This window comes from Cetorhinus maximus, chromosome 7, assembly GCF_964194155.1.
Source record: "Cetorhinus maximus chromosome 7, sCetMax3.hap1.1, whole genome shotgun sequence".
In the NCBI taxonomy this organism is placed as follows: domain Eukaryota; kingdom Metazoa; phylum Chordata; class Chondrichthyes; order Lamniformes; family Cetorhinidae; genus Cetorhinus; species Cetorhinus maximus.
Genome location: NC_135885.1, coordinates 108,376,804 through 108,398,169, shown reverse-complemented (window position 1 = coordinate 108,398,169; position 21,366 = coordinate 108,376,804). Strand labels below are relative to the sequence as shown.

Here is a 21,366-nt window from a genome sequence, read left to right as displayed (position 1 = left end):
ATGAAGAATCTCCACTGACGTAAGGCTCACCGGCCTGTAATTTCCTGGATTATCCCTGCTAGCCTTCTTAAACAATGGAACAACATTAGCCATTCTCTAGTCCTCTGGGACCTCACCCATAGCTAGTGAGGATACAAAGATGTCTGTCAAGGCCCCAGCTATCTCTTCCCTTGCCTCCCTCAGTACTTTGGGGTATATCTCACCTGGCCCTGGGGACATATCCAGCTTAATATTCTTCAAGACGCCTAACACCTCCTCTTTTTTGATCTCAACATGATCTAGGCTATCTACACACTCTTCCCTAGACAAATCGACCGCTAAGTCCTTCTCTTTGGTGAATACTGATGAGAAGTATTAATTTAGTATCTCTCCCATTTCTTCCGGCTCCACACACAGATTCCCACCTCTGTCCCTGAGTGGGCCTACCCTTTCCCTGGCTACCCTCTTGCTTTTTACATACGTATAAAAGGCCTTGGGATTTTCCTTAATCCTGGTTGCCAATGACTTTTCATGACCCCTTTTAGCCCTCCTGACGCCTTGCTTACGTTTCTTCCTACTTTCTTTATATTCTCCACGGGCTTCATCTGTTCCCAGCCTTCTAGCCCTTACGAATGCTTCCCTTTTCTTTTTGACTAATCTCACAATGTCCTTCGTTATCCAAGGTTCCTGAAACTTGCCATGCTTATCCTTCATCCTAGCAGGAACATGCCGGTCCTGAATTCTTATCAACTGACGTTTGAAAGCCCCCCACATGTCAGTTGTTGATTTGCCCTCAAACATCCGCCTTCAGTCTAGATTCCTCAGTTCCTGCCTAAGATTATTACAATTAGCCTTCCCCCAATTAAGCACCTTAACCCAAGGACTCCTGTTATCCTTATCCACCAGTACCCTGAAACTTACAGAATTATGGTCACTTTTCCCGAAATGCTCCCCTACTGAAACTTCGACCACCTGGCCGGGTTCATTCCCTAATACCAGGTCCAGTATTGCCCCTTCCCTAGTTGGACTATCTACATATTGTCTCAGGAAGCCCTCCTGGATGCACCTTACAAATTCTGCACCATCCAAACCCATAGCACTAAGTGATTCCATGTCAATATAGGGAAAGTTAAAATCACCCACCACAACAACCCTATTGCTTTTACATCTTTCCAAAATCTGCCTACATAACTGTTCCTAAATCTCCCGCCGGCAATTGGAAGGCCTATAGTAAACCCCCAACATTGTGACTGCACCCTTCCTATTCCGGAGCTCTACCCATATTGCCTCGCTGCATGAGCCCACCGAGGTATCCTCCTGTAGTACAGCTGTGATATTCCCCTTAACCAGCAGTGCAACTCCCCCACCTCTTCTACATCCCTCTCTATCCTGCCTGAAACATCTAAATCCTGGAACGTTTATCTGCCAATCCTGTCCATCCTTCAACCAAGTCTCTGTAATAGCAATAACATCATAGTCCCAAGTACTCATCCAAGCTCTAAGCTCATCTGCCTTGCCTGTTATACTTCTTGCATTGAAACAAATGCATTTCAGACCCCCAGTCCCACTGTGTTCAGTAATTTCTCCCTGCCTGCTCTTCCTCTTAGTCCTACTGGCCATATTCACTGGTTCCCAGTCATTTATTTCACCTGCTGACCTATTGCTCTGGTTCCCACCCCCCTGCCATACTAGTTTAAACCCTCCTGAGTGACACTAGCAAACCTCGCAGCCAGGATATTGGTGCCCCTCCAATTTAGATGCAACCCGTCCTTCTTGTACAGGTCCCACCTACCCCAGAAGAGATCCCACTGATCCAGATATCGGAAACCCTCCCTCCTACACCATCTGTTCAGCCACGTGTTCAGCTGCAATATCTTCCTATTTCTAGCCTCACTGGCACGTGGCACAGGGAGTAATCCTGAGATTACAACCCTAGAGGTCCTGTTTTTTAACTTTCTACCTAACTCCCTGAACTCCCGCTGCAGGACATCGTCACTCTTCCAATGTGTACCATGACCTCTGGCTGTTCTCCCTCCCCCTTCAGAATGTCCCGTACCCGATCAGAGACATCCTGGACCCTGGCACCAGGGAGGCAATATACCATCCTGGTATATCTTTCACGACCACAGAAGCGCCTATCTGAGCCCCTGACTATAGAGTCCCCTATGACAATTGCTCTTCTGTGCTTTGACCCCCCCCTGCTGAACAACAGGGGCAGCCATGGTGCCACTGCTCTGGCTAATGCTGTTGTTTTCCCCTGATAGGCCATCCCCCCCCCCAACAGTATCCAAAACGGTCTACCTGTTAGAGAGGGGGACAGCCACAGGGGATTTCTGCACTGACTGCCTGCCCCTTCTAGCAGTCACCCATCTATCTGTCTGTACCTTGGGTGTGACCACGTCTCCAAAACTCCTGTCAATGTCGCTTTCCGCCACCTGAATGCTCCTAAGTGCATCCAACTGCTGCTCCAACCGATCCATGCGGTCTGTGAGGAGCTGCGATTGGGTACACTTCCTGCAGATGTAGTTGTCCGGGAAACTTGAAGCGTCACAAATTCCCCACATTCCAAAGGTGAAAGCTAATCATATTTCAATATTCAAAGTTTTTCAAAATCTTTCATGGATATTTGCGCCCCTGGCATGGACAGTATTTGATGCCCATCCTTAACTGTCCTTGAACTGAGTGACTTGTTTGGCCAGTGCAGAGGGCAGTTAAGAGTCTGTGGGACTGGAGTCACATCTAGTCCAGGCCAGGTAAGGGTGGCAGATTTCTTTCCCTAAAGATATTAGCGAACCAGATGGGTTTTTACAACAGTCGATTATAATTTCACAGTCACCATTACTGAGACTAGCTTTATATTCCAGATTCATTAATTGAATTTAAATTCTACCAGCTGCTGTGGTGGGATTTGAACCCATGTCCCCATAGCATTAACCTGGCCCTCTGGATTACAAGTCCACTGACAGTGCACTATGCAATCTTGCAATCTCAAAACATATATTCAAAACAGTGAACAAATTGAGCAAAGTAACTGTATTTACTGACTGTAACCCACAACCCCACTGAACAAAAAGATTGAACATTACTCATGGTATGACAATGGCTGAATAGAGAAGAAATTAGCTGCAGGATAGAATGCTTGTTTTTCAGACTATGGAAAAGTGTGCAGTGGACTCCTCCGGGGGTCAGTTTTGGGACCACTGCTCTTTTTGATATATATTAATGAGCTAAATTGGGTCTCCTCTCTATTCCTGGTTTAATCCTAGGATATTTGCATCCTAACTTATGTCACATTACCAGATCTATGTAATTGAAATATTCTCTGTGATCATTCATGTGTGCACTACCCGAGCCCATCACTTCTGTTTCAACTTTATTATTTTCCTCCCTCTTTTACTTCTTGGTCTGAATTTCACTCCCCTGCCGGCAGGATTTTGGGGGGGAGGGGGGGGGAGTGAGGAGCAGGAAATTGAAGGAACGGGATTTACTCTGGGTTCCTACCTCCCGGTCTCGCAGTGATTTTACGCTGGGGTGGGCAAGGCCTCAGATGGGAAGCCTGCCATGGCCCCAATTGAGGCCCTACAGTGGCCAATAAATGGCCAGTTAAGGGCCGTTTCCCACCCAGCCTCAATTTTGAGTCTGGCGGGAAGATTTACCTAGCGTGGGGGAAACCTGAAAATTAACAGGCTTAGGCAGGAAGATGGGGAGAGGGCAGGGGCCTCCATCAGAAGCCCCTTTTTGACTTTGGGCACCCCATCTCACCCAGAGGTCCGATAACCGCTGGACGTTCCTCCCCACCCGGCCTCAACCCTGATCGCCCGCTCTACGACACCATCACCCAACCCCCACCAGGCCTGCCCTACCCTCTCCGCTCTGGGAGCCCATATCTTGCCATCTGGTCCCAGGACTGGTCCCAGGACTTTGGTTCAGGCATCTTCCTGAAGTTCACCTTCTGTCCACTGCAGCTCTGGTCGCTGCAGGGCCAATCTGATTGGCCGGCAGCCCTCTAAAGGTGAGACTTCCTCCCGAGTGAGAGGCAGAAGTCCCAACTGCAGCTAATTGATGCTCATTCGAGAGAAACCCCGCCATCTGAAAAAGCTCAGGCCCTTTTTTTCTATTCCACTCATAGACACTTCTCTCTCCTGTCATTACACCTCCTTTCATTTCATCCCACTTGGGTTTTCTGTCTTCCCAAATTCCTACCCCAACCCTTCAATACGCCTCAGCCTTCCTACTCTCCTGCCACATTCCAAGGTTGACTCCATCTTAGATATCCCACAGGTTCCCTCTGTATCTCTCACCATTTTCTGAAGGGCCTACATCAAGGTACTTATCAGTGCCTCTTCATGAGGAGCAACACCAAATCTCCCATCCCGCTCTTGCCGACCTTCTCAGCCAACGTGCTAGCTGGGAGGTGATCTTGCTAATCTCATCACTGTCCAACTCACTCTTACCAGTTTTCATCATGTAGAGCCTGCCAGTGGTTCACCTCTCACTGCCCCTCTCCATATCACCCTCCAGAATGTCTATTCCTTCTCTTGCAATCCATGAGCTTAATGTGGAAGATACCATAGCCTTGACTGAAATCTAGCTGAGGAGTGGTGACAACTTCCTCCTATTTGAAGCTTCGCTAACTTTCATCAATTGTCACCATTATCATCATGGTGGTTGTGTGGCTCTTATCACCAAATCACAACTCATCTGTCCCAAAGGAAATATAAGAAATAGGAGCAGAAGTAGGCCATTTAGCCACATGAGCCTGCTTTGCCATTCAATAAGATCATGATGGATCTGATTGTGGTTTTAACTTCATGTTTCTGACTGCCTCACTTGACTCCCTTGCAGATCAAAAATATCTGTCTAACTCAGTCCTGCATATATTCAATGACTCAGTCACGCTTCCCCTTCTAAGCCCTACTACCATATGTACCCACTCCTGGAATATATTATCCTCCAACTTACCTACAACTGCCTTCTCAAATTCTCACCTGTCTAGCCTTTGGCTTTCTATTCACAACATTCCTGCCAGCTACCAGTCTGCTCAACCACATCTTCATTACCACCTTTTTGTCCCTGACATCTTTGTCAATCTCTCCTTAGCCTCCACCTATCGCTGGCCTACTATCCAGCCTCATTTGCTACCCCCCCACCACCACCCCCCCAACCTTAAACAGTATAAATTTCATCACATTTCTACTTCTCTTTAGCTCTGAAAAAGGGTCATATTAGACTCAAAACATAAACTCCGTTTCCCTCTCCACAGATGCTGTCAGACCTACCGAGTTTTTACAGCATTTTCTGCTTTTATTTCATATATCACATTACTCATTTGTGTGATAGGCAGAACACCCTTTTGGCCTTACAGCAGCATCCCTGTTAATGGCGAAGGACACTCGTGCTGCTACTTCATAGTAGCAGTGAAACATACAGAGCAGAATTTAGCCCATGTCGGGCGGGCTCGGTCAGGAAGCCGGCTGCCGCCTGCGATCTCACGCTGGCTGGCCAATTAAGGCACGCCCAGTGTGAAAAGCAAGCGGCGGTGCTCAGTGCTGCCTGTGTGCGGGGGGAGGGGGGGGCGAACGGGGCGAGTGCTTGAAAACCTCCCTGAGGCACAGAGCTGCCTCGGGGAGATGAAGCGATTTAAAAAAAAATAAAGATTTGAAAAATGTTATAAAACATGTCCCCTTGTGTGACTCTGTCACATGAGCAGGGACATGTTATTTATTAAATTTTAAAACTTTTCTTTTCTTTTTATTTGCTTTTAGAAACGAATCCCGCCCGTGGATGATGTTTCCAAAAAAATGCAAAGGCCGCTTGGCCTTTTCGCCTGCCCGCCAACCGTAAGGTTAGTCTTATTACTTCAAATTCAAGAATCAATTCCAAAATCACACAAATCAGAATGTAAAATTCCAAATAATTGACTGCTGTTGAATGCAGTTCGGAAAAGTTCCCATTTAAGAAAGCTACTCAGATGCAAAAGAAATTAATCATTTGCAATGATTTTAAAGGTATCTTCTTTCTCTGATCTCCATAGAAAGGTATTTGCTGATGAATTCAGGGCCATTCATGGAGCAAGTACCAGATTGTTTCATTTTTCAATTGTGGACCAAAGAGGGGGTTTAATTGGGACAGGGTTGCAATCAGCCAAAAAAGGTAGCAGCAAACAGCAATTGTCACATGCGTGGTATTAATAACACCTCTATTCAGTCCTTTAGGAATGAACCAGGGCACAACGCCACCCACGGCACCCCAGAAGACGGTAAGGACAATCATGGGCACCGTCAGTCCGCTGTAATCGATGGCGGAGACACCAAACAAGTTTCAGCCTCCCACACCCTCTGTCCTAGACAGGCAGTGAAAAAATTTAGTTAACTGATTCTTTAATGGCTTTAACAGGCCTTTTAATTGTCGGCAGGTGCGCACCAGAGTCGGCAGCGCGCCCGTCGACCAAACTATTGCGCAACTGCGTGTTGACTTCAGGTCGCTTGCTTGACGTCAACATGTGTCATTTCATGCTCGAGCAGGTTGGGCGCGCCAAGCTAAAAATTTTGCCCATAAGTTCCTGAAGGGTCTTGATAGGGTGGATGCTGACAGAATGCGTCCCCTTGTGGGGGACTCTAGAACTAAGGAACACATTAAAAAAATTATGGGTCCAACTTAAGGCTGAGAGAAAACATTTCTCCTCACCTCAGGGAGTTGTTAGTCTGTGGAATTCTCTTTGACAGAGAGCAGTGGAGGCTGGCTCCTGGGCCAACAATATCTTGATTTTAAAATCCTTCTCTCAAATCCCTTTATGGCCTTGCCCTTCGCTATCTCTATAACTGCCCCAGCCCTGCACCCCTCTAAAACCTCAGTGTTCCTCCAGTTCTTGCCTCTGGTGTTTATATTACTACATCACTGGTAGTCATGCCAGGAGCATGACTGTCCAGTCATGCCTAGGCACTAAAATCTGGATTTCCCTCCCTAAACCTATCAACCTCTCTACCACTCTCTCCTGCCCTAATCCACTTCTTAAAACCTACCGCTTTAACCAATAATATTGGTCATATGTCCTAGTATCCTTCTGTAGTTGGGCTTTGTCTAATAATGCTTCTGTGAAGTGGCTTGGGCCATTTTTACTGCATTAACAGCAATATACAAATGCAAGTTGTTATAATCAAGACATATGACTATTTGTCCCACTATAGCCAGTCTGAATCACGGAGCAGTAGCAACAGCCTCAATACATTGCAGATTTCTAGCATCTGCAAGGTTAATATTTATTGTTGAACAGAGAGACATGCTGTCCAGTGAGCATAAGTATAGGAAGATTGAGCAGTTCAACATATGGCTAGAGGAGTAGAGTAGAAGGGAGGGCTTTAGATTTCTGAGGCTTTCGGACTGTTCCTGGGGCAAGTAGGACCTGTACAAGAAGGACGGGTTACACCTTAACAAGAATGCTGAGGCAGGGTGTGAGGGGAAGATGTGTTTGGTGGTATCATCATGCTGGAGTTGGCGGAAATGACGGAGGATGATCCTTTCAATGGAGGTTGGTAGGTGAAAAGTGGGGACCCTATCATGGCTTTGGGAGGGAGGGGATGGTGTGAGAGCAGAGGTGCGGGAGATGGGTCGGACACAGTTGAGGGCCCTGACAACCACAGTGGGTGGGAAACCTCGGTTAAGGAAGAAGGAAGACATGTCAGAAATGCCGTTTTGTAAGGTGGCATCATCGGAACAGATGTGAAGGAACTGAGAGAATGGGATGGAGTCCTTACAGGAAGCAGGGTGTGAGGAGCTGTAGTTGAGGTAGCCGTGGGAGTCGATGGGCTTGTAATGAATATTGATGGACAGTCTATTATCAGGTATGGAGAGGTCAAGGAAGGGAGGTGTTGGAGATGGACCGTGTGAAGGTGATGGAGGGCTGGAAATTGGAAGCAAAATTGATACATTTTTCCAGGTCCAGACAAGAGCATGAAGCAGCACCGAAACAGTCGTCAATGTACCGGAGAAAGAGTTGTGGGAGGGGGCCTGAGTAGGACTGGAACAAGGAATGTTCCACATACCCCATAAAGAGACAGGCATAACTGGGACCCATGTGGGTACTCATAGCCACAACCTTTATTTGGAGAAAGTGAGACAAGTTTAAGGAGAAATTGTTCAGTGAGAGAACAAGTTCAGCGAAGCGGAAGAGAGTGGTGGTGGATGGGGATTGTTCAGGCCTCTGTTCGATGAAGAAGCGGAGAGCCATCAGACCATCCTGCTGGGGATGGAGGTGTAGAGGGATTGGACATCCATGGTGAAGAGGCGGCGAGAGGCCAGGAAACTGGAAATTGTTGATATGACATAGGGCATCAGAGGAATCGCAGATGTAGGTGGGAAGAGATTGGACAAAGGAAGAGATAATGGAGCCAAGATAGGAAGAAATGAGTTCTGTAGGCAGGCACAGGCTGACACGATGGGTCTGCCGGGGCAGTCCTGTTTGTGGATTTTGGAGAAGTGGTAAAAGTGGGCTGTCCGGGTTTGAAAAACTATTGGAAGCTGTGGAGGGAAGATCTTCAGAGGAGATGAGGTCAGTGACAATGAGGCCTAGAAACAATGGCTTGAAGTTTGGTGGTGGGGTCATGGTCCAGGGGGAGGGAGGAAGAAGTGACTGAGAGTTGGTGCTCAGCCTCTGTGAGGTAGAGGTCAGTACACCAGGCAAGGGTCCAGGTGGAGGGAGAATACTGGAGGCGGGTGAAAGGATCTGTTGAACGAGGGGAGGACTCCTGCCCGACAAAGTGAGCATGCAGACGAAGGTGGCAGAAAACGAGTTCAGCATCGTGCCAAGCCCGAAATTCATTTAGGTGAGGGTGTAAGGGTATGAAACTGAATCCTTGTTCTGCTATTAACACATTCTGCTTTCTCACCTTTATGCCACCTCTTTTAGCCCTTACCACTACCATTAACACCCCTTTGTCCATGACATCTTTGTCAATCTCTCCTTTGCCCCCACCTATCACTGGCCTTCTATCCAGCTTCACCTGCTCCACCTACTTAAACAGTATAAATTTCCTCACATTTCTACCTCTCTTTAGCTCTGAAGAAGGGTGATACAGACTTGAAATGTTAACTCTGTTTCTCTTTCCACTCTGTGCTCCACGGGCTGTTCCCAGGGACACACACCGAGACAAACATCAACTGCAGCTGAGGATCATCAACTCGGTGAAAGACGCTCTTTGGTCTGCCCGAAACTTGTTGGTCTTCCAGTGCAAAGAGTTGTCCCTGACTGAGTGTTGCAGACTGGCACATTCCAAGGTCCAGGACTACGTGCTGAGGGACGCACTAAAGCTTGGGGCAGCCGCCGCAAAGGTGCAATGGGGAAAGGACGCTGTCTAAGACCTTTCTGCCACAGTGCACCGAGGGGCTGGGAACTGTTGAGAGCCCCTCTGGCTGCACAGCTCAAAATGAATGTCTGCATTGAATACTAGTTGTATTATAATTGTATTGAAGCACCACAGAGTGCAACATGATGTAAGTTGATAACTCCAATCCCATTGTCTGATTGTCTGCATTGACCATATTGAAATGATTGTAATATTCATTGATTGTATTGATGAACCTTGTGATCTATGTGTAAAAGTTGAATCAGATTGTACTTTTGTGATTGTGAATTTGAAATGTTTTGGAGTGTTCTTCCAGATATTTTATGAATAAAGTATATTTTTCAAAAAAGAAAGTTAACTGTTTCTCTTCCCACAGATGCTGTCAGACCTGCTGAGTTTTTCCAGTATTTTGTTTTTATTTCAGATTCCCAGCATCTGCAGTATTTTGCTTTTTGCCTCGATTTGTGCACATTCTGAAATTAATTGCACCTGTTTTTAAGTGTGTTTCTGCTCAAATTTGTTTCTTTATTGCTGGATGCAAAATTTGCCATAAACCAGCCGACATTTTAAAATATAATTTTAAAAATTTGTTTTATAAAAATTCCTTGATATATTTGAGACTAGATGATTTGTGCAGCTAAAATGGGTTTAGCTGCAAAAATATTTTTTCCAATCGGTGTTAACCTGTGAATAATCTGATATTAAATTGCAGAAAATGTCTAAAACTACACAGAAGTATCTCCTATGTGTAATGGAATACATTAGTTAGTTTCTCTACCTTAAAAAATATATTCAAAATCTTTTAAAACGTTATTTGTATCTGTTCCCAAAATAACCGAGTTCTATTTTAGAGCCCCCACTAACCGCTCGCTTACCTTTGAGAACTTTTACAATGATGATGAATTCATTTCGGGGCTTGGAAAGATTCATGAGCAGGGTCAGCTTCTAACACAATGTTTAAGTTTAAATTGATGTAAAAGATTGCAGCAATGTTCCAGGCCTTTAAAACTCTGCAATCTTTAATCTGGTTACACCGATTGCCGACGAACCAGATAAAGAGAATGACAAGCAAGAAAAAGCGCGACGGCCTTCTCTTTGTTCAAGTGAATTCGGGGTTTCATCTTGTTCATTCTCGGCAAAGAAACATGTGCAACACCCGATTAAAAACAGCTTCTGTTTGCCCGGGTGCATTAGCCCCAACGCCCCCAGACCCCAGCACCACCCTGCCGAACCTCTCCCAGCTCCCAGCCTCTCCCTTCCTCCCCGCTCCCAGCCTCTCCCAGCTCCTCCCCGCTCCCGGCCTCTCCCCGCTCCCGGCCTCTCCCAGCTCCTCCCCGCTCCCGGCCTCTCCCTTCCTCCCCGCTCCCGGCCTCTCCCGGCCTCTCCCAGCCTCCCCGCACCCCGCTCCCAGCCCCCGGCCTCTCCCCGCTCACCTGCTGCAGCTGAGCCCAGCACACCCACAAGCAACACCAAACGGGGAACTGCTCCGTTAATGAAAGTCGCCATCACCCATGGTCGGATCTCCCGGCCGCGGAACGCAAAGCAACGATGTCCAATCCGCTGAGAGAGATTGCTGAGACAGTGCCGTGTACTTTCTGCAATCCTGTATTCCCCGCAGTAGCAGCCAGAGTTTACACCAAAACAAAAACTCAGCAGGTCTGACAGCATCTGCCAAGATAGACAGTTAACGTTCCGAGTCCGTATGACAGAACTGATAGAGTCATGTTACAGCCTTCTGGACTTAACAACATCTGTTCAACAACTTCAGACTATGAACTCTCTCCTCCATCCTCACCACCTTTTTTCATCACCTTTCTCCTACATTCATGTTTTTATTTTTTACCCACTTGTTTTATTTTTATTATTTTTATTCATTTATCCATAGTTTTATCCCCTTTTTAATTCCCATTTTCTCTCCTATTTGTCCTACAGGGCCATCTGTCACTTATTCCATGTTGTTCTTTCACACAATGCTACCCTTGTTCTAATATAATAACATTCTGCTTTCTCACCTTTTTTTAGCACTAACTACTACCATTAACAATCCCTTTGTCCTTTAGTTCATGACATCTTTGTCAATCCCTCCCTTGACCCCGCCTATCACTGGCCTTCTATCCAGTTCCACCTGCCCCACCCCCCCTTAAACAGTATAAATTTCATCACATTTCCACTTCTCTTCACCTCTGAAGAAGGGTCACACGGATTTGAAATGCTAACTTTGTTTTTTTCTCTCTACAGATGCTATCAGACCTGCTGAGTTTTTCCAGCATTTTCTGCTTTTTTTGTAAATGATCAACCAATTTCAGTTTGAAAACCACAATTTAATCTCCCTGCACCTGCCCCTCAGACACAGTACTCAGATAAGGGTTACAAAAACTGTTCTGCTCATGTGACCTTTGTCTCTTTTGCCAATCAACTTAAATAAGTTAAAAGCAAAATATTGTGGATGCTGGAAATCTGAAATAAAAACAGAAAATGCTGTAAAAACTCAACAGGCCTGGCAGCATCTGTAAAGAGAGAAACAAGAGTTAATGTTTCAGGTCTTCTTATAGACCTGCTGAGTTGTTCCAGCATTTATTGTTTTTATTATCTTAAATAAGCATCCCAGGTTCTTGAGATTTCCACCAGTGGGAATAATTTCTCCCTATCTACTCTGTCCAGATCAATCATTATTTTAAACACCTTGATCATGTCTCTTCATTATCTCCAAGGAGAACTGCTGCAGTTTCTCCAATCTATCCACCTAACTGAAGTCCTTCATCCTTGAACCACTAATGTGTAGCTTTACAGCACTCCCTTTCAGAAATGGAAATATACTACATTAATCATGTTACCCTCATTAACTCAGTCTGCTCTTGCAAAATATCTCAATCAAATTAGCTGTTTGGTAGTACAGAAATTGAGTATTGCTGAAAAAAAGAACGTGTCGAAGCTTTTCATCTTGCACTCATCAGGACACTGCAAGAACACCAATATAAGGGCAATAGTACAATTTATGTTGGCTGGGCAAATGGACTCTTTCCCCTTATATTAGTTAAAAAAAAAAGCTTCAACATGTCTCATTTTTCAGCAACACTTAATCAAATTAGTTAAACACAGTTGCTGAACTCTGTCCAATACATTCACACCCTTCCTAAAGTGGTGCACAAAATTGGACAAAATACTCCAGTTGAGGATGTTTTATAAAGCTTCACCATAACTTACCTGCTTTTGTACTCTAAATCTCTATTTCTAAAGCCCAGGATCCCATTATGTCTTTTTAACCACTTTCTCAAACTGCCCTGTCACCTTCAACAATTTTTGCATATATACTGCTTGGACCCTCTGCTCCTATACCCTTTAGAATTATATGCTTTATTTTGTCTTACCCCTTTTCATATGAACATAGGAACATAGGAGTAGGTCATTCAGCCCATTGAGCCTGCTCCGCCATTCAATATGATCCTGGCTGATCATCCACTTCAGTGCCTTTTCCCAACACAATCCCCATGTCCCTTTACATCATTGGCATTTAGAAATCTGTTGATCTCTACGTTAAACATACTCAATGACTGAGTTTCCGCAGCCCTCTGAGGTAGAGAATTCCAAATATTCACAAACCCCTGAGTAAAAAGGTTTCTCCTCACCTCAGTCCTAAAGTGGCTTCCCCCTTATTTTGAAATTGTTCCCCCTGGTTTTAGACTCCCCAACCAGGGGAAACATCTTACCTGCGTCCACCCTGTCTACCCCTTTAAGTATTTTGTAGGTTTCAATGAGACACTTTCACTCTTCTTATCAAAATCTATATTACTTCACACTTCTATGTATTAAATGTAATCTGTCATGTGTCCACCCATTCCATTAGCCTGTCTATACCCTCTTGAAGTTACCATTATCACAATACTTCCAAGTTTTGTATCATCTGCAAGTTTTGAAGTTGTGCCTTGTATATCTTAGTCTAGGTCATTAATAATAGAATAATAACTTATATTTACATAGCACCCAAATATAATAAAACATCCCAAGGAGCTTCGCAGGAGCATTATAAAACAAAGGCCCAGATTTTCACCGTGACGGAAAGACTCACTTTCATGGCAAAAACCTCAGAAATGGCTGAAATTTCTAAGCCCAGCCCCTGAATCCACCATTTCCTATCTCATTGGGGGCAGGACTGGAGCTGGGCCAGTATTCATGCTTGCACGATTCACGGAGGAAGCTGGCCATTTAAATCAAGAGCTGCCTCCAATGAAGTGGGATCTTTGAACTCCAGCTGCGCGCGAAGCCAGGACTGCACAGAGCATACTTGGTAAGCGAAGGTCTGAACTTGGTCGATTGCCTGGATAGCCAGGGTACCCCTTTGGAAAGGCAAGGTACCCCTTTGGATAGGGCCCCATGATACCTTTGGGAGAGGTAAGGCATCCTTTGAGATTACTAAAATTAAACATAATTATGTTTTAAACACAAACTCATTGGAACTGTCAAGCTGTCGATGAACTGTCCAACTGTCAAAGAACTGTACAGCTGTCAAAGATGTGCCCAGCTGTCAAAACTGTCCAGGAAAAGTCAAAGCTGCCTAGGACATGTCAAAGCTGTCACAGAAGTATCTAAGGATACTAAGTGAGTTGACATGGAGGGAGTAAGGACAAAGAGTAGTGGGTGGGGGGCATGGGTTGGCATGGATAGGGAATAAGGAATGTGTGGGGGACAAGGGGGTTGAGGGTTGAGGCCTGGATGGATGTTTTCTGTTTCTTTTTACTTATGATGGAGTGACGGAGTATTTTGTAGGTTTCACGGTGACGGAGCACAGCGGCGAGCCTTCCGTGCAGCCACCTCTGCCCCCAGCAGCCTCCGCATTCATTCTGGGGTCACTTACCCTGGCTCCTATTTCAGCGCGTCCTCCCCCCTGAATGAAAATCCAACCTGCAAGTGGACATTTTTAAAGGTCAGGTTTGCAAAGCCAACTCACTCAACTCACCCAACTCGGCAAACCCGACCTCAGGACGAAAATCTGGGCCAAAGTACAACACAGAGCTAAATACAGAGATTATAGGTAAGATGACCAAAAAACTTGGTTAAAAGGGTAAGTTTTAAGGGGTATCTTAAAGGAGGAAATCTACTTTATCCTCTTTTTGTTCTCAGATCTCCCACTATTCTCACACTGCTCTCTCTCTGTCTCTCCATCACTGTTTTAACCAGCTGTGTTCTCAGTAACCCCACTACTCTCACAGTTCTCTCTTTGATTGCATTTGGAAATCTTTTACTGAGTCTCCCTTATGCACTAACAAGTGAAAAAGGGCATCCTGTCCATCTTAAGCACTTGTTTTTGGTGCTTTCACTATCTTACCTGGAATTTGATTCCACCTTTTGATTACTTTATTTGTGGAAAAAAAATTCCCTCTGCTATAGGGCCTATATTTACTGTTCCTTCATTTGAATATGTCCACATCGAAAAGACAAAGGCAAAAGTGAGCGCACGAAACAACATCCTGAATAAGCTCACTAACATAAAATGGGGAGCAAGCTCGAAAACATTACGAACCAGTGCACTTGCTCTTTGCTATTCCACTGCCGAGTACACCTGCCCTGCATGGGAAAGATCTACTCATGCTAAGAAGATGGATGCCGTTCAGAATGCAAGCTGCCGACTTATCACAGGTTGTTTCAAACCAACAAACACCAACAGCCTATATATCCTGGCGGTTATGGCTCCCCCTGATATAAGAAGAATGGGAGCCAGCAAGAAAGAGCAACTCCATCAAACATCAGATGAGAGGCACCCTCTACATGGTCATACACCTACACCCAGCCGCCTAAAGTCAAGGAAGAGCTTCATGAACAGTGTTGTTCCATTACAATCAACCCCATCTGAAGCCCGCATCGCCTTGTGGAAAGACCAGCTCGCCAGTCTCAAACAACCCCCAGCGATGGAAATTCTACCAGATGAAAGCCTTCCCCCAGGAGCTAATTGCAACTGGGCAACCTGGAAGTGCCTTAACAGACTTAGGACTGGTGTAGGTCGTTCAAAGGTATCACTAAGCAAATGGGATATACAACCTGCCTGACAACTTGAGAATGTGGAACTGAGCCACGGACTATGCAACATCTCCTGCAATGTCTATCGCTAGAGGAACCCTGCACCGTTGCAGATCTTGCCAAATTCAACAACAAGGCGCAAAAATGTGTCCAGTTCTGGCTGGGCCATGTATAAACTGTCCGTGGACACGATAAGAAGATTTGAATATGTCATCCCTTATCCTAATGTCATGATTTAATGAAGTAATTTCCTCAATATACTTTTCTTTGTGCCATTTCATATCCTAAACCCCTTCAAGGCAATATTCCCTCTAAGGTGTGTATGTGTGTACAGCCACGCAGCAATCTAGAATGTGCCTTGCATTGAAATAAATGGGCCACCCGCAACAGTGATTTTGAGCAGGCGAGACAGGGAATGTACATCAAACTGCAAATCCCAACAACAAAAGCATGAGCAGCTGGAGAAAGTGGAAAAAAATGCAATTGTAATTGGAGAACCAGCAAATTGAAGCAGGGACGGGAAGGGAGCAACACATGGTGAGAAAGGTGAGAGGTGAGGAGCTAGACAAGACTTCTGACACTCAGGAGAGACTGGGCTTCAGAAGGTGAGAGCTGTCTGGGTTCATCAGTGCAGGATTGTGGGAAGGAAAGAGACTTAAGAAAATGACCTGGTCAGCCTGTGGGGAGACAAACTGAGACAGATGAAGGTGATTGGGCAGCAGAGTGTCTGGTTTATAGCCCTGGATTAGAATTACTCACCATTCTTAGAATTCAACATTCAGAATACCAATACCCTATGGCTCAAACGAATGGCTGAGACAGGCTCACTGCAACAAAGGTCACAAGATCCAGTGCACAAGGCCATCATAACCAGCTAAAGACACACAGCCTGGGCTAAAGTTGATCGTTGGATTTAGTTTCAATGATTGTGTAATGTTTGGATAGGTTTATGACACAGTTCCCTAAATTACAACATTGACTACACTTTAAAAGTAATTCATTAAAGGAGGTTGTTATTCTTTCATTGAATAGAATCATAGAATGGCTGCAGCACCATCGCGTCATAACTGCTCTGACTCTCTGTAAGAGCAATTCACTTAGTGCCACTCCCCTTTCTTTTACCTGTAATCCTGCACATCCTTTTCAAATAATGATCCAATTCCCTTTTGAAAGTCTCAATTGAGCCTGCCTCCACCACACTCACAAGCAGTGCTCCAGACCCTAACCACTTGCTACATAAGAAAGGTTTTCCTCATGTCACCATTGCTGCTTTTGCCAATTAATTTTAATCTGTGCTTTCTAGTTCTCAATCCTTCCATCAATGAGAACAGATTTTCCAAACTATTCAGTTACCATCATCACCATTGGGCAACAAAGCATCGAGGATGTTGCCCTCTTCTCCTACATGGTACAACATCTCCAGGGAGGGTGCTGTAGAGATTGACGTCTACACAAGAATTGGCAAAGCAGCATCAGTCTTCCAGCAACTCCACATGGTCTGAGAATCCAACACGATCAACACAGCCATGGAGCTGCAATTCTGCATGTCCATTGTAGTATCAACTGCAATCAATACCAGAAAGACATGGAAGAGAACATCAAAGGTAAGTAAGGCATTTTTCACCAGCATTGCCTACATAAGATCCTGGACATCATATGGAGATATGGAGACATCACCAACGAAGAAGTGCTACAGAGAATAGGTCAGAAGTGCCTCCAGGACATTGTGATAGAGAGACAACTGAGTATGGCAGCATGGGTATTTCACTTCCCGAATGTTCAGAGTGGCAGTAGAATGGCCACCACCAGATGGAAGAGGAAGATAATGCCAGCCAAAAAACACCTAGCAAAGTATGTTTCAGGAGGGTCTTTAGGAGCAGGACACTGCCTGGGTTGGAGTGAAAGAGATTGCAATGGACTGAGGCTGAAAAGAATTATTGAGAAATTACATGGACAATTTGTACATCCTTCATTACAGAAGTTAAAAGGTCTGCTGCTGGATGCTGGAGTAGTCGATAGGGAGTATGAAATTCTTATTGAGAAAGTTATGTCTCAGTGTGACATTTGTGTCAAATACCAGAAGACACCAGAATGTCCTGTTGTAAGCGTTCCACTGGCCAGAGAATTTAATGACATAGTGTCTATGGACCTAAATATATGGGACAAGGATCAAGGTATTTCTTTGTTACACTTTGTGGATATGGCCACTAGATTCAGCCTATTTATGCTGATAGACCATCGTAAACAAGGAAAAATGGGTTGGTAGTGGTCTAGGAATGATGAATTTCGGGACATGCAAGAAATTGAATTTGAATTTAAATACTGTGGCAGAGAGCCTGTTCAGCAATGCTTTATGTAAGAGGAATCACACAATAATTGATGAGGTGTTGTTTAAGATACTGGCCTAAAACCGGCTTTTAAGCTGCAAATGGTGCTGGCATGGGTGGTACATGCTAAAACTGCTTTGCAAATGATTGGGGGGTATAGCCCGTACCAGTTGGTTAATGGAAGGAATCTGAAGTTGCCTTCAATATTGTCTGGTGCTCCCCCTGGTGTTGTAGAGTTCCCTTTATATTTGGTGCTGATACCGCAAGATGAAGTTGTAACACAGATCTGTAGGTGATGGTAGGAAATCTTCCAGCAGGGACAGGATTCGAGGAGCAGGCTGCTGTTCAGCCTGGCGTCCTGCTCCTTAGCACTCATCAGTTGGATGTTAAACAGCAGACTGAGGGTGTTTCATATCGCAAAGAAATATAGAGATTTCAAAATGGTCACTCGAATCATGTGACCTTCTTTATTCACAATGATTACAAAAGAGATGTTTATCTAGTGTCTGGAGCTGGATTTGATTTCAGGACAGATAGTGTCCCAGACATTAACTTTTCCATCTATATTGAGGTCCTTGTGTTCTTGTGTTAGGAAGTCATTAGCAGACCCTCTGGCTCACCTAGAGGGGTAAGCTTTTCAAGATGCAAATGACGTCCACTATCCTCTCAATGGTCTCCTTTTGAAATGGACCTAACTATAATCACTAGCACATGGCACAGGGAGTAATCATGAGATTACAACCTTTGAGGTCCTGCTTTTTAATCTGCAACCTAGCTTCTTAAATTCTTGTTGCAGGACCTCATTCCTCTTTCTACCTATGTTGTCGGTACGAATGTGAACCACGACCTCTGACTGTTTGCCCTCCCCCTTCACAATACCCTGCTCTGTGACATCTTTGACCCTAAGGATAAGGCTACCTGCTGGGTCAAATGGCCAAGGCCGACATGGGACTCACCCTTCCAGAGCGCAACAAATCATTGAATCGTTTGTGGCACTGAGTTCCTGTGCACCGCACAGCATCATGGGCGCTTACTGCGTCACCCACCTCCTCCCACGCCTGCCTGGTGACATGGGAGGGGCCTCCTCCTCCCATCCTCCAGATACAAAATATCCTGACGGCTGGACACCTCCTGGAGGAGGACAGCAAGGCATGCATCTGAGAAGCGAGGGGCACGCTGGCCTCTCCTGCAGTCTGCCCCCCTCCTCCTGCTCCTGTCCTCCTGCCTCAATGAGGCTGCCTGGCCACTCTTTATACAGACTGCCGGTTCCCCATTGGAAGCGGCGGTCTGAGCAAGCCTGCCTCCACAACGATTTTCCCATTCTACACAGGAGTCGCTAACCCGCTGGGCGGGCCTTAATTGGCCCGCCCGTGCAAAATGGCGGCGCAGCCCGTTTCGGCGGCAGCAATTGGCTGCCCGCCCGCCGCGGAGTTGGTCAGGCCCACCCGCCTGTCAAGGTCAAAATTCTGCCCCATGTACAGCTAAATCTGTTTTTGCCAGTTTAATTCCACAAATTGCTTCGTGTGACTGCAATAGCTCTTTTAAATCACTCCGACACTTTTCTGGAAAGTAAACCTAACTTTATATCTAGATTCTTAAGCACTTCCTCATTGTCCAATTTAATCAGAGGAAGGTCAATTTCAGAATCCTTAATTTCTACCCCTGTTTCCTTACTTACAACTACTAGTACCTCTTCCTGTTTATTTTCTCTGTCAAAGTATTTTTTGAGCATATTTACAAGCCACACTCGCTGACTATTTCTTCTATCTGGGGTATTTACGACATAGTTTACCTTGCTCAGTCTCTTTTTGATCTGGTAAGATTCACTAAGCCTTTCCTTCAATGATATGCCTGCCACCGGCAACAATACTAACACTTTATCCCCAGCCACATAACTATGAGCCTTTGTCCTATTGTCTGCCTTTGCCTTCATCACTTATTGAGATATCTTTAAATGTTTTCTAGCTAGCCTTACTTAGGGCAGAATTTTCAGGTCGGCGTGCAGGGGCGGGCCCGACATGTCAACGCATAAAATGATGCGCAATATTTCAGTAGCCGGACATGCTATAAGTTCTGAGGCACACCCGCCATTAATTAGTTAAGACTCTTGAGGCAGCTCCTGAAGATGATTTTTCGCAGCCCATGTGATTTTCAGTGTGTCGCAAGGGCGTAACGGGCAGGCGGGTAGGTCACATTTTTAAAAACCTCACCCACAGGTGGGATAAGAGGGGTGAGTGGGCTCGCTAATGTGAGTAGCTGGAACTTTAGTTTTTAACTTACTGCTACTTGCAAGTGTGACCAGGACAACTTAATTTTGCTTCAGAGCTGCTTTGACAGAAATAACAGGCTTCAGTTCAGGACTCTGGAGGAATCATAACACTTGGACCCTTCCAGGTATCAGAGAGTCTTCCCTTACCTTGGGAATGGGGATTGTGCTCCCCGCTGGAGGCACCTCCTCTGAAGAGGAAGGGAGGGCCAGAAGGGGGAGGAGGCCAGGAATCCATATTCAGCCTCCAGTGGAGCCACCTGTGGGAGGACAGGCGCAGGCACAAGGGGCGCAGGGCCAACCGGAAGTCCAAGGATGAAGGGCAGCAGAATATGCCACTATCCTGCTGTCAGGGTTTACAGGCAGTGATGCAGTGACCTCAATATGCCTGAGGTGCAGTGCCAAAGGAGGCTCCGTCTCTCAAAAGATGATCGGCCCTGAGATCAGCTCCAACTGTGCGGGTGGACACCCCATGCTGAAGGTCATGGTTGCCTTCAACTTCTATGCCTCCGGCTCTTTCCAGGGGTTGGTGGGTGATCTTTGTGGAGTTTCCCAACCATCTGTTCACAGTTGTGTCAAGCTGGTGACAGACACTCTGTTCAGGCGTGCATTGATTTTCATTCACTACCGCTCGGATGACGCCAGCCAGGCAGAGCTTTGCAGCGATTGCTGGGTTCCTCCAGGGTGCAATTGACTGCACACATGTGGCCATCAAGGCGCCAGTGGGTGAGCCGGGAGCCATCTTCAACAGGAAGGGATTCCACTCCATGAACGTGCAGATAGTGTGTGACCATAGGATGAAGATTCTGCAAGGCTAAATAGATGTATTACTGATTGTATTAATGTGCCTGCGAGCTACAAAAGGTAAGACCACAGGATTAACACTATGATGACAGACAGAGTTAAGCGTCTCCCAGAGAAAACCGTCACACTGGTGAGGCCACAACTGGAGTATTGTGTGCAGTTCTGGTCACCACATTACAGGAAGGACGTAATATCTCTGGAGAGAGTGCAGAGGAGGTTTACAAGAATGTTGCCAGGGTTAGAGAAGTGTAGCTACGAGGAGAGATTGGATAGGTTGGGGTTATTTTCCTTAGAACAAAGAAGGCTGAGAGGTGACTTGATTGAGGTGTACAAAATTATGAGGGAATAGATAGAGTGGACAGGATAAAATTGTTCCCCTGGGTGGAGGATTCTAGAACCAGGGGACATAGATTCAACATAAGTGGCAGAAGGTGTACGGGGGACTTGAGGGAGAACTTTTTTATGCAAAGGGTAGTGGGTGTCTGGAATTCATTGCCCAAGTTGGTGGTAGAGGCAGAAACTCAAAGCTCTTTTAAAAAGTACCTGGACCTGGTCTGCACCTAAAGTGCTGTAAGCTGCAGGGCTATGGGCCGGGTGCAGGAAGGTGGGATTAGAAAGGGCACCTGGGTGTCCTCAG

The 21,366-nt window shown here is 45.7% G+C and overlaps 1 protein-coding gene across 6 annotated transcripts in view; it reads right to left on the bottom strand.

The window, feature by feature from the left end:
* LOC144682972 (nectin-1-like) overlaps nt 1-10,974 on the bottom strand; it is a 93,607-nt gene extending 82,633 nt beyond the window's left edge. For 2 of the 6 annotated variants that reach the window (XM_078545905.1, XM_078545907.1), the window contains exon 1: nt 6,177-6,319. In XM_078545905.1, the coding sequence (XP_078402031.1) occupies nt 6,177-6,252 (76 nt within the window). In that variant the 5' untranslated portion in view covers nt 6,253-6,319. Of the gene's footprint in view, nt 1-6,176; nt 6,328-10,753 lie in introns of those variants that run through there. The other 4 variants (XR_013577145.1, XR_013577146.1, XR_013577144.1 and 1 more) reach the window with 4 other exon arrangements.
* Between the last annotated feature and the right edge of the window lie 10,392 nt (nt 10,975-21,366).